This window comes from Trichechus manatus, unplaced genomic scaffold, assembly GCF_000243295.1.
Source record: "Trichechus manatus latirostris isolate Lorelei unplaced genomic scaffold, TriManLat1.0 scaffold00011, whole genome shotgun sequence".
Classification (NCBI taxonomy): Eukaryota; Metazoa; Chordata; class Mammalia; order Sirenia; family Trichechidae; genus Trichechus; species Trichechus manatus.
This window is the reverse complement of record NW_004443947.1, coordinates 17,770,114-17,783,347: the sequence shown is the minus strand read 5'-3', so window position 1 is coordinate 17,783,347 and position 13,234 is coordinate 17,770,114. Positions and strand designations below refer to the sequence as shown.

The following is a 13,234-nucleotide window of genomic DNA, read 5'->3' as shown; positions in this document are numbered from 1 at the left end:
AGAATAGGGAATTTTATGGTCAAGAATATTAATGTTCTTTCTGCCCCTAGCATCCAGCTCACAGCCTTTTATATTAGTGGTGTTTAATATATTTTCAGTCACTACTGAAACTTAATATTGGCTTAAAAAACAGATTGGTAAAAATACAAAAATCAGTAAGAGTAGAAAAAGCTTAATTGTGCTCATGCAGAACCTGTACATAGACCAAGAGGCAGTTGTTTGAACAGAACAAGGAGATAATACATGGTTTAAAATCAGGAAAGGTGTGTGTCAGGGTTGTATCCTTTCACCATATTGATTCAATCTGTATGCTGAGCAAATAATTCAAGAAGCTGGACTATATGAAGAAGAACCCGGCATCAGGATTGGAGTAAGACTCATTAACAACCTGCAATGTGCAGATGACACAGTCTTGCTTGCTGAAAGCGAAGAAGAGGATTTGAAGCACTTACCGATGACGATCAAAGACTACAGCCTTCAGTATGGATTACACCTCAACAAAAATAAAACAGAAATTTTCACAACTGGACTGATAAGCAACATCATGATAAATGGAGAAAATATTGATGCTGTCAAATATTTCATTTTACTTGGATTCATAATCAATGCCCATGGAAGCAGCCATCAAGAAATCAAATGACATATTGCATTGGGCAAATCTGCTGCAAAAGATCTCTTTAAGGTGTTAGAAAGCAAAGATGTCACCTTGAAGACTAAGGTGTGCCTGACCCAAGCCATGGTATTTTCAGTTGCCTCATATGCATGAGAAAGCTGGACAATGAATAAGGAAAACTAAAGAAGAATGCCTTTGAATTACGATGTTGGTGAAGAATATTGACTGTACCCTGGACTGCCAGAGGAATGAATAAATCTGTGTTGGAAGTACAGCCAGAAGTGAGGATGGCAAGACTTAATCTCACGTACTTTGGACATGTTATCAGGAGGGATCAGTCCCTGGAGAAGGCATCATGCTTGGTAAAGCGGACGGTTAGCGAAAAACAGGAAGACCCTCAAGGAGATAGATTGACACAGTGGCTGCAACAATGGGCTCAAACGTAGCAACAATTGTGAGGATGACTTAGGACCAGACAGTGTTTTGTTCGGTTGTATCCAGGGTCACTGAGTCAGAACCGACTTGATGGCCCCTAACAACAACAAACTTTTTCATCTTACTTAATACAGTGATGCTTTCTTGAGACTTGGTTTATAGCTCAGCAAATAAATAGCCTATTTTGGTCAATGTTCTACATGCACTTGAAAAGAATGTGTACTTGTTGGGTGTAGTATTTTACCTCAATTAGTTTAGGTTAGTTAAAAGTTCTGTTCAGATCTTTTTTATCTGCATTGATATTTTTGTCTTTTAATTACTGAGAAAGGTGTGTTTAATTCGCCATCTCTGATTGTGGATTAGTCTGTCAGTTTTTGCTTTGCATTGTCATTGTTAGGTGCACAATAAATTTAAGATTATGTCGTCCGATTCAATTTACCTTTTCATCATTTTAAAATTCCCTCTATATCACTATAAATACTTTTTGCCTTAAAATCTACTTTGTATGATGTTAATGCAGTCACACCAGTTTTCTTTTGGTTAGTATTTGCATGGTAAATCATTTTTGATTCTCTCATTGTCAATCTATCTGTATTCATATATTTGAAGTGCATATCTTATAAACATACCAGTTGCTATGGCGTGAATTCCAACTCATGGTGACTCCATGTGTCTCAGAGTAGAGCTGTGCTCCACAGAATTTTCAGTGGCTTATTTCTTGGAAGTAGCTCTCCGGGCCTTTCTTCTAGGGCTCCTCTGGCTGGACTTGAACCTCCAGCTAACAGTTTGAAAAACCTGGAGACTAAACATTTGGAGATCTTGACTCTCTTAGGAAGGGTTCTTTTTCTCTCTGGAGTTTTAGTTGATCTAGTCCTTCTTCACAAATATCCGATGTGTTTAAGAATTTTTTTTTTGTAGTTTATTTTTTCCTAATGGTAGCAGTAGGAGGGATTGCTGATGCCTACTGAAGTCTACCCAGACGTCTAGCTCTGCCGTCTTGAAAAAAAAAAGTTTAATATTTCAAACTTTAATTTGAATTTATGTAATTAAAACTATAGAAAACAAGAACTCTTAGTTAGAACTACCTTAAAGTGAATACACATCTTAGTTGCACCTGGAAGTTTATGGCAATTCAAATCTTTCTGTTTTAAAATGCAAACATATTTTAAGATGTATCATAAGATTGTTACGATTGTCCAAACGGCTAGTAAAATTAGACTGTATAAGGGCATAATGTAAAAATCAGATACTTAGAAGCTTTCACATTTTAATTATCAATATCATCTATTTATGTTGGCATTATTATCTGTAAATCATTTATTTATCACCTTGTTTTCATCCAGATTCGTGTTCTTGTGCAAGAACGTGGTGCTCAGGACAAGCGGATCCAGGATCTGGAAGCTGAGTTTGAGAAGACGGAAGCAAAGCTAAATGCTGCAGTCAGGGAAAAAACTTCTCTCTCTGCAAATAATGCTTCACTGGAAAAACAGCTTATTGAATTAACCAGGACTAACGAACTTTTAAAATCTAAGGTATTTGAACCTCATGATAACATTTACATTTGAATAAATAATAAATGTGTTTTTTCTCATTACAGTTGTTTGGGAATTTTAGGCTCTAATTTAGCTCTGTTCCTTCTCTAAATGTATCTTAAATGTTACAAAAGAAAAAAAAGAACCAAACCTGTTGCCACTGACTCTATTCTGACTTATAGCAACCCAATAGGACAGAGTAGAACTGCCCCATAGGGTTTCCAAGGAGCAGCTGGTGGATTCGAACTGCCAGCCTTTTGGTTAGCAGCTAAATGCTTAACCAGTGTGCCACCAGGGCCCCTCTTAAATGTGAAGCTGCTTCAAATAGGAGGTATTATTTCATCTTTTTTATTATGGTACCTGGAACATAAGAAGTTATAAACAAACACGTGACTTTATTTTAATGTCTGATATTTCCTTACCATCCCTCAAAGTCTTCCCCAACATATAAGACCATTAATAAAATCACAGAATTTGTATCTAGAAGTCACATTAAAGATCTTTCTCTGAAATAAATAGTAGCATAACAGCAGGCTTCCATCTCAAATCATTTTGGTAATAATATGGGAAATGAATAAATTGGTGGACTAAATGTATTCAATAGATAAACTGGGATTATCAATATTAACATCCTAATAGATCTTAGAGGGTTAACATAGTCATCCTGCTTGTTATGGAAGTAGAGGGAGCATATAAATCACTACTCAGTTTAATTTAAACAGTCATTTATGCAGGACCTGTAATGTGCTGGACTCTGCTTACAAAGGGAATAGGGGACAGTCAGGGAAGACTTTTGAGCAGATGATAACTTGAACAGGGTTTTCATAAAGGAGTATGAGTTGGGGGATGGAGCCAATTTCTCAAGGGAGAATGCCATACAAAGGCATGGAGACGTGAAATATTTAACATGTCTGTAGACCTACCATTGGCTTTGACATTGCAGGAGTATAAAATGTGACAGATAAGGGAGTGACAGGATAAAGCATTTTAGCTAGTCTTGGGATTCAAATGAGAGAGATAGATTTAAGAGAGATGGAAGCAAAGAGACATAAACTTATTGAAATAATCAGGTGAGAAGCAAAGGTTAGAACCAAGGCAATGAAGATGAAGAAACAGACCAAAGAGACACTGAAAAAGTAAAATAGATAAGGCTTTATTGATTGGTTGGACGTAAAACTAGAGAGGAGTCTATTATTCCTTGTACAGCACTGCTGACTCAGAACTGTAGAAAACATTAAAATTGGGTATCTCATTTAGGGAGAATGAGAGTGGTGGAATAACTTTACACAGTCTCACAGCTAGTAAGTAGCTGAATTGTCTCTGTCTTGACTTCAACCACTTTGTCAGACTTCTTTCTAGTGACTTAAACTTTAGAATATCATATACCCTTAAGAAGCCTTTCTCCAGAAATACCCACATTTGCAAAACAGGAAAATGTGTGTGTGGTCTTACGGGGTTTATAAGCCCATTACAGGCTATCGCCATACTCTTTAATGGGCTGTAGAAATCAGAGTAAGCACTTCTGCTTTATAATGTTAAAAATATAAAGCTGCCCCCCTTTGACTATAGAGTGTAGGTGTCAAGCACTGGAGGCAGGAATTGCTGATGCCACCTAGCAAGATGTTTACTAGTGAAAGCCATTTTAAGCAGTCAGTGGCTTGGTGTCTGGCCACCAGATGAAATCTAGCTCCTCTGCCACCTCTACGCCCAACAAATATGAATTGTATCTTTACTAAGACTTATTAGGATTCCATAATTTTAATGTGTTGTTGTATCATCTCTTTTGCTGTGAGAGTATTTCTAGAGAGGAGGGATAGATGGTACAATTTGAATAGGATTTTTAATCTCCTGCTAAGGAAAGAATTGATTTGTGTTGCATACGCATATTGGCATTAACCACAATTTAGATACAAGAAAATCAGAAGCATGCTGTAAAACCTTTCTTCTTCTAGGGGTCGTGGATTAGAGGAAGGAAATTTACTTAAAGTGAGTACTGTACATATCTAATAGGACTGCCGGCTTTCCAAACTTGTTTGGGCTATGCCGGGACTGTGAATTTCTGCCTCTTCCACTTACTAGCTGTGTGGCCATGGGCAAGTTATTTACCTTTTCTGCTTCAATTTCCTCATCTGTAAATATGGATGATAGAACCTTCCTCATAGGATTATTATAAAGACAAAATGAGACAATCCATGGATGCTCTGAGTACAGTATTCAATAAATATTAGCAACTAGAATTACTAATCACCTTTTTGGAATGAGCAGGATCACAGTCCTTGGCTTTTATAAATACCGTTTCCAGCACTGCCTGTTTTGAACAGAAGTTAGGGTTAGGGTGTAAGGATGCAGTGCTTTGTGGATGCATACATCTTTAATCGTTAAAAGTTAGGATGCATAAGAACCAAACATGGGGAAGGGAGCAGCAGATTCCTAGGCTCCACCAGGGAGATTCCGATTTAGAAGGCCTGAGATGGACCCTATAATCTACGTATTTCAAAGATATTCCAGGTGACTCAGATGCACATTGTTAAGCAAACACCCTTCAAGAAATCCTCCCCAAGAGGCTTGTTTCAAAATTTTGCAGCAGAGTCTCCAGCACATAGAGGTAGTGACTACCCAGGCTACCTTTAAAAAAAAAGGTCACATTAAGGAAAAGGAGGGACAAGAACAGTAATGTGCACTCAGTAATTGTGGTATTGGTCAAAGACTGTTTTCTCTACCAAAGTGTATTGCAGGCTAGTTATAGCTCCAATAATAGGTAGAATAATCAATATTTAATGAATTTCATCTATGACTCAGCAGAAAATTTTTTTACTTCTTTGTTGTACCTAGTTTTCTGAAGATGGTAACCAGAAGAATATGAAAATTCTAAGCCTGGAGTTGATGAAACTAAGAAACAAAAGAGAAACAAAGATGAGGGTGAGTGATACCTTTGGTGAATTTGCTGAGTCTGGATCTAGGCATCTGAACATTTTCTCACCTCCTAAAACATATATCTCTGTTGTGTAGAGTATGATGGCTAAACAAGAAGGTATGGAGATGAAGCTGCAGGTCACCCAAAGGAATCTTCAGGAATCTCAGGGGAAAATAGCACAACTTGAGGGGAAACTGTAAGTCCCTAAAAGGAAAGAGAAACTATTAAGTATAAATAATTCTCGATTTGCCTCTCAGCTAGTTGTTTACCTAGACTTTAACTTTCTCTCAATACTTACCTCATTGCCTCCCTCTCATTGTCCTGTTTCTCATCCTGAGTAGCAGACCAGTCCTAATCACTCCCAAACGTTTTATGTTGGAAAGTTGTATGAATGTATTCCTTTTGTACATCTTTTATATTAATAAAGAGGAAAGGCATTGATCTCTCTGATGTAAACTTATGGAGGTGGTAGATCAGAATTGAGAAATACTGGCATAGGAAGTTGTGATTAATGCATGTTCCTAGCCTTCTTTTTAGTATCTAGCTATAACTTACACACAATAAAATGCACAGGTCTTAAGTATTCAGTTTGATGACTTGACAATTGTATACATCTCTGTATCCACTACCCAAACAAGATAAAGAACATTTCCATTCCTCTAGAAAGTACCTTCTTGCCCCTTCCTACTCCTCCCCTGCTCCCTGAATACTTTCTCCCTATCCCATAACCACTTTCTAACTTCTGTCATAGTTTTTCCCCTTTTTTGGAAGTTTATCATATCATTAGTTTGTGTGTGTTTGTCTATATGTATATGTCACTTTTGTATCACATAATTTTTTGAGATTCATCCATGCTTTTATTAGTACTATAATTTGTTCTTATTTCTGAGTAGTATTCTGTTTTATGCGTATAACTCAGTTTGTTTACTGTATTCCTGTTGATGAATATTTGGACCATTTCCAGTTTCCGACTTGTGAATGAAGCTGCTATGAGCATGTTGTATGTCTTTTTGTGGACATATGTTTTTTATTTATTTTGGGTAAATATCGAGGAGTAGAATTGCTGGGTCATAGGGCAATTTAACGTTTTAAGAAATTGCCAAATAGTTGTTTAAAGTGGCTGTACCATTTTACATTCCCACTAGCAGTGTGTAACAGTTCCAGTTGTTCCACATTCTCACTGACATTTGATGTTGCCCGTCTAATTGATTTTAGCCTTTCTAGTGGATGTGAAGTGGCATCTCATTTGTGATTTTAATTTATTACTAATGATGCTGACCATCTTTTCATGTGCTTATTAACCATTCATGTATTTCCTTTTGTAAGGTGTCTGTTTAAGTTTCTCATCCATTTTTTAAATTGGGCTGTCTTTTTATTATTGACTTTTAGGAGTTCATTATATATGTATCCTAGACACAATTACTTTGTCCGATATATGATTGTGAATTTTCCCCCCAGTGTTTTCTAATATATCCCAGTAGTTTTTCCAGGCTTACCTATTTTTTTTCCTAATGGTATCTTCTGATGAGCAGATATTTTTATTTTGACAATATCTAATTCACTGATTTTCTTATTTTATATCAGTATTATTTTTATGTTCTTTCCAAATCTTTCTGTACCCCCAAGGTAGTGAAGATATTCTAAGTTGGTTTCCCAGAGCTTTATGATTCTACATTTTACATTAAGGTCTGTGATCTATTTGCATTAGTATATCTGGATATTTTAGCTCCATTTATAAAAAGACTCTCCTTTCTCCATTGAATTGCTTCTTAAAAATAACAGTTGGACTTTTTATTTTTGTGGCTTTCAAGAGTTTTTCTACATAAACAATCATGTTTTCTATGATTAACAACAGTTTTACTTCTTTCTTTTCAATTTTGACGTCTTTCATTGCTTTTTTTTTTTCCTATTCCACTTTTATGTTCTTAACCTGTCGTACATCTTCATTTGAAGGGCTTAGGGTTTTGATTGGAACCTTAATTTCTAGAATAGAAATGTACACACAAGGACAGTGCTTCTTTGACCTAGTGCTGACAAATATCAAGAATTAGCCCCTTTCTGTTCAATATTTCTCAAACTTTTATTTTATACTGCTATAAATGTTCAACTCTTGCGTTTATCTTCCATATGCCAGGTGTTATGAGGAGCACAGTGATGAAGCAGGGTGAGTGGCCTTTGTCTTCGAGGAGGCCATTACCTAATGGAGGAGATGAATACATAAATAACTGAACAAAAGTCAGTCTGGTACAAAGATTTTAATAGCACACAAAATGCTATTTTTTATGTGTGGTGGGTGGGGAAAACCAGGAAGTTACAAAAAAGATTATAATACCTATACTATTATAGATGATGACACACATCATCAGTGCCCTTGTAACAAAATATGTTTGAAAGCCTTCTCACTTGTCTCCTGTTTACATATAATTTACATATAAATTACCAACTTGAAAATTCACAAAAATAGTGGTTAAGAGTTTAGACTTTGCAGCCAGCCTGCCTGATAAAACAGTATCTGGTACATAGTAAGCATTATATGTGATTATTAAATAAGTAAACTAGTATGTATTAATATATGTAATTTTTTTTTTTTTTTTAGTGTCTCTGTAGAAAAAGAAAAGATTGATGAAAAATCTGAAACAGAGAAACTCTTAGAATACATTGAAGAAATTAGGTAATATGAATAATAGTTTTAAGTTGGACTTTATTTTGTTGAACAGTGATGAATACAGTATTTTCATCATTTTTTGGTTAATTTTCCCTGTGCCTAAATATATGCAGTATTCACAATAATTTTTTTAATGCAGTTGTGCATCAGATGAAGTGGAAAAATACAAGGTAGATATTGCCCAGTTAGAAGAAAATTTAAAAGAGAAGAATCATGAAGTTTTAAACCTTAAGCAGTCTCTTGAGGAAAACGCTGTTATGTTATCTAAACAAGTAGAAGACCTGAATGCTAGATGTCAGCTGCTTGAAAAAGAAAAAGGTATTAGTGTTTCTACTATCACTGTCTTTAAATAAGTACTACATACAATTTTTAAGAAAAAATAAAGTTTTGCATTCTTTGATGGTTACAAGGGTGGGGAGGGAGGGAGAGGGGAATTCACTAGCTAGATAGTAGACAAGAATTATCTCAGGTAAAGGGAAGGACAACACAGTACAGGGGAAGTCAGCACAACTGGACTTAACCAAAAGCTAAGAAGTTCCCTGACCACTACTAAACACTTTGAGGGACAGTGTAGCAGGTGCAGGGCCCTGGGGACCATGGTTTCAGGGGACATCTAGGTCAATGGGCATAACAAAGTTTATTAATAAAATGTTCTGCAGCCCACTTTGGTGAGTGGTGTCAGGGGTCGTAAAAGCTAGTGAGTGGCCATCTAAGATGCGTCAGTTGGTCCCAGTCCACCTGGAGCAAGGAAGAATGAAAAAAGACCAAAGACACAAGGAAAATATTAGCCCAAGAGTCAGAGGGGCCCCATAAACCAGAGACTGCATCAGCCTGAGAGTAGAACTAGATTGTACCTGGCTACCACCAATGACTGCCCTGACAGGGAACACAACAGAGTCTCTGACGGAGCAGGAGAAAAGTGGGGTGCAGAGCTCAAATTCTAATAAAAAGCCAGACTTAATGGTCTGACTGAGACTGGAGGAACCCCAGAAGACATGGTCCCCGGACTCTGTGGTAACCCAGAACCGAAACCATTCCTGAAGCCAACTCTTCAGACAAAGAATAGACTAGACTATAAGACATAAAATAATACTCGTGAAGAGTGTGCTACTTAGTTCAAGTAGATACATGAGACTAAATGGGCAGCTCATGTCCGGAGGCAAAATGAGAAGGCAGAAAGGGATAGGAGCTGGTTGAATGGACACGGGAAATCCCAGGTGGAAATGAGGAATGTGTGGTCACATTATAGGGATAGCAGCTAGGGTCACATAACAATGTGTGTATAAATTTTTGTACGAGAAACTAACTTGAGCTGTAAACTTTCACCTAAAGCACAATTAAGAGAAAAAAAAGTTTTGCTAGGTTAAAACACATTTTTATAATTATCCAAATAGCAAAAAATCCTGTTCCATATATTAAAGCTTTTGACTATTATAATGTTTGCTCTCTTTATGTCAATGTATAGCTTGTCTTGATTGAAATATATACAGTGGTACAGTTCTCAACTTCCCAACTAGGTGGCCATTTATAGTTGTTAGATATGTGGAACTAGGTTTGGGAATTTCATTAAATTCTAGAACCTGTGATCTTGTTAAATATTTGTCTAAATTACCATTCTACAACTGTATGTCAGTATAACTAATTTAGATTCTGGATTAGGCTCACTTTTATTCTTTCTTAGAGGATAAGAAAGAATCCCTCAGCTAAACAATAGTAGTGAAACTTAACAAGTTTCCTGAATGCCACTCACCCTAATTAGGCTCATCTACATTTAAGACTTTAACTGTTTGTTTAAGAATTTCTATACTTGTTTGGTCTTGACTAAATTATTTTTCTTAATACATCTCTTGTTTGGTTCTCCTCTGTTTATATATTAAATGGTACTTTCAAAGATTCTATAATTCTGACTTCCCAATTAGACTAAATTAATAACTTCTAACTTATTAGCTTTGGTTGATTCAATAATTTAATGCAAAATGATTCTTTAGTATTCATTAAATGTACAAACTTCAGAGTTAGGATTCCCACCGTCTTTGGAAACACTTAACAACTTGCTAAAAGCAATATAATGGAATATTATGGGAGTCTGGGTTTCTCAAAGTTGGTATTAGTATCTAGTTACAGTATTTTTAATGTTTTCCCTTTTATAGATGATCTTGTCATCCGGGATAGAGAACAAGTTGAAAATCTAAATGCTGAGATACAAAACTTAAAAGAGAAGCTTATTCTTGAAAGACAAGAACATGAAAAGCTACAACAAAAAGAGTTGCAAATTGATTCACTTCTGCAACAAGAGAAGGTAATTTACTACCAAAATAAAAACAAACAACAGTGCTTATTTTATGTCATAAATTTCTATATATATCTACAAAAACCGTTAAATTATATGTATCATTTGATCCAACAATTCTATTTTTAGAATTATATCCTAAGGAAAATAATTATAGGTATGCTAAAGGTTTAGCTACAAAGATGTTCACCACAGGGTTGTTGATAACGTGAAAAAAATTACAAACACCAGATGCCACAAAATAGGCATATCATTTTTTAATAATTTCAAGGCCCATTCTTATGATAGATTACTATATAAACCCACCAAAAAAACCAAACCTGTTGCTGTCAAGTCGATTCTGACTCATAGCGACCCTACAGGACAGAGTAGAACTGTCCCATAGGGTTTCCAAGGAGCAGGTGGTAGATTTGAACTGCTAACCTTTTGGTTAGCAGCTAAGCTCTTAACCAGGGTGCCACCAGAGCTCCAGATTACTTACTATATAGGCATTAATAATTACATTGTAGAAAAGTGTCTAATGATATAAGAACAAAACAGATTTTTAAAATCCAGATTATGTAAAGAACATTTTACATATCACTAAGAAAAAAAATCCACTATAAAAAAATGGGCAGAGGATGAAAACAGGCAGTTCTCAGATGTGGAATCCAGGTAGCCTATATACAAGAAAAGACAGTAATCAAGTAAATGGAAATAACTTTTTCACTTAAAGATTTACACAAATTGAAACGTTTTGTAATATAACACATTGATGAGAGTTGGGCAAACGTACTCTTAAGCACTGGTGTAAAGTATTATACTGTTGGGGATGCTGCAACAATTAAAAGAACGAATTAGATCTGGATATATACTAACCTGGACAGATGAGAACACCTATTTTTATGATTTTGTAAAGTAACCTTTACATACAAAGAGTAAATATCATTTATATCCCATCCAAAATGTATGTGTATTTAAGCATATAGGAAAGACCAGAGCATAGATATACTAAACTAGTGCTTATCCCTGAAATGGGAGAACTGGGTTATTTTCACTGTTTTTGTAATGTTGTAAGTATTTTTAATTGGTAATGTGTTTGTATATTATATAACTTAAAAATATTTGTATATAGCAGTGAAATCACAGTCCAATTTTTATGTAATATTGTGTAAGAAAAGTATATTATGAGATAGCAGCCAGTTGTAAAACAGATGTAAAATGTGACTTTAATTTTCGAAGGACTCTGTGTGTATGCTGCCTAGAGCGAAGACTGAAATGATATTTACCACAGTGTTAACAAGGTGTAAGATATAATTCATGAGAAAATGAAGCCCTTAAATTTAGTTTTCGTGCTTCAGTATCTGTACTTCTTTTTTGTCCCTCAGTAAAACTTCAAATGCCATTTAAAATTATTTTGATGGATTTCTATTTGGACATAGGAATTATCATGTAGTCTTCAGCAGAAACTGTGTTCTTTTCAAGAGGAAATGATTAAAGAGAGGAACATCTTTGAAGAAGAATTAAAACAAGCACTGGGTGAATTAGATGAATTACAGCAAAGAGAGGAAGAAGCTGAAAGGCTAGTCAAGCAACTGGAAGAGGAAACAAAGTCTAAAGCTGAAGAACTAAGATTCCTACAAGAAAAGCTAAAAGGGTTTGTGTTAATAGAACCTGGTATGATACATGACTTCAAATGTTACAAAGTATTTCCTAGTACCTTCTCTCAGAATTCTCATGTCAGTCATGGGAGTGGTTGAGGTTGGCATTCTTTTACAATTAAGGAATAAATACAGAAATAAACTAAATGCCCAGGAGTTAAGACAAACAAGTAGGAGAGCCAAAGTTAGAAGCCAGGCCCTTAAGGCCAGAGGTTTAATTAACAAGAACTTTAATAAACAAATGACCCAACTTTTTAGCTTCCTTGCTGCTCCTCTTACATTTTCTAAAAATTGTTAGACATCACAGCAATAATGATTTGAGAAAAAAACACATAAAACTAAGATCCCACCCTTTAGTAAATCACTGCTTCCATATGTTGTGTCTATATATGTATATCAGTTTACAACGTGTTAAGTTATGCCTTCAAGTTATCTTTTTTTTTGAGGAAGGACAAACACTTCAAAAGCAGTAATCAAAAAGCAAAATGGAAAAAAAAATTATTAGAACTGAGAAAAGGAAGAAAGAAACCAAAAAACTCTAAAGTTTTTAAATGAAGATCTCACAAAGTTTTAGGAGAAAGTAATCTTCATAAATCACCAAATCTTATTCTTTAAAAAAAACTGTAACTTCAAAAATAAGGAATTTGTCCTTTAAAGTAGACTGAATCTTCATTACTTTTTTTTTTTTTTTAACTCTAGTTCCATATTAGTTCCATCATACTATCCTTCCTTTTCTACTACATTTAAATTCAAAGATCAGGTTTGATTCTGGAGTGCAAATTGTAAATAATATAATGAATTCTGTTATTAAAATCCTTGAGATTGCATCACTAAAAATTTTTCTAGCAAGGAGCCATAGACTAGGCAGAAGCCTACAGGATTGTAATGTCTCTCACACCAATGGCGCTATCCCTTATTGCATACTTTTGTATTAATCCCTTTTCTGTTATTTTTTGTGGTGATTAGTGATGAAAAAGAACACCAAGGTTTTATATATGCCTGCTTGTTTGGGGACAGTACAAAAGTGTAATTGGGGGGTTGTTTTATTCTCCAGCCAGTCTTGGGGGAAAGGAGCCTTAAGATACTGAGTGAATGGTGACAGTTTCAGAGAAGAACGAAAGTTGAAAGAGTCAACTCAGAGAACT

General features: G+C 35.3%; 1 protein-coding gene and 1 long non-coding RNA gene across 7 annotated transcripts in view; one reads left to right on the top strand and one right to left on the bottom strand.

Annotated features, from left to right (window-relative positions):
• The window catches only part of HMMR (hyaluronan mediated motility receptor), a 41,784-nt gene that overhangs the window by 11,453 nt on the left and 17,097 nt on the right, over positions 1 to 13,234 (top strand). For 3 of the 5 annotated variants that reach the window (XM_023726524.1, XM_023726520.1, XM_023726522.1), the window contains 8 exons: positions 2,392 to 2,580; positions 5,413 to 5,499; positions 5,590 to 5,690; positions 7,629 to 7,658; positions 8,091 to 8,165; positions 8,299 to 8,477; positions 10,310 to 10,458; positions 11,871 to 12,085. In XM_023726524.1, the coding sequence (XP_023582292.1) occupies positions 2,392 to 2,580; positions 5,413 to 5,499; positions 5,590 to 5,690; positions 7,629 to 7,658; positions 8,091 to 8,165; positions 8,299 to 8,477; positions 10,310 to 10,458; positions 11,871 to 12,085 (1,025 nt within the window). The remainder of the gene's footprint in view (positions 1 to 2,391; positions 2,581 to 5,412; positions 5,500 to 5,589; positions 5,691 to 7,628; positions 7,659 to 8,090; positions 8,166 to 8,298; positions 8,478 to 10,309; positions 10,459 to 11,870; positions 12,086 to 13,234) is intronic. The other 2 variants (XM_023726521.1, XM_023726523.1) reach the window with 1 other exon arrangement.
• Positions 1,087 to 13,234, bottom strand: part of LOC111819541 (uncharacterized) — a 48,221-nt gene continuing 36,073 nt past the window's right edge. The window contains exons 2-4 of one of the 2 annotated variants that reach the window (XR_002823145.1): positions 5,511 to 5,698; positions 2,377 to 2,449; positions 1,087 to 2,044 (exon numbers count right to left, since the gene is read on the bottom strand). This is a non-coding gene — a long non-coding RNA (uncharacterized LOC111819541). Of the gene's footprint in view, positions 2,450 to 5,510; positions 5,699 to 13,234 lie in introns of both variants that reach the window. The other variant, XR_002823144.1, reaches the window with a different exon arrangement.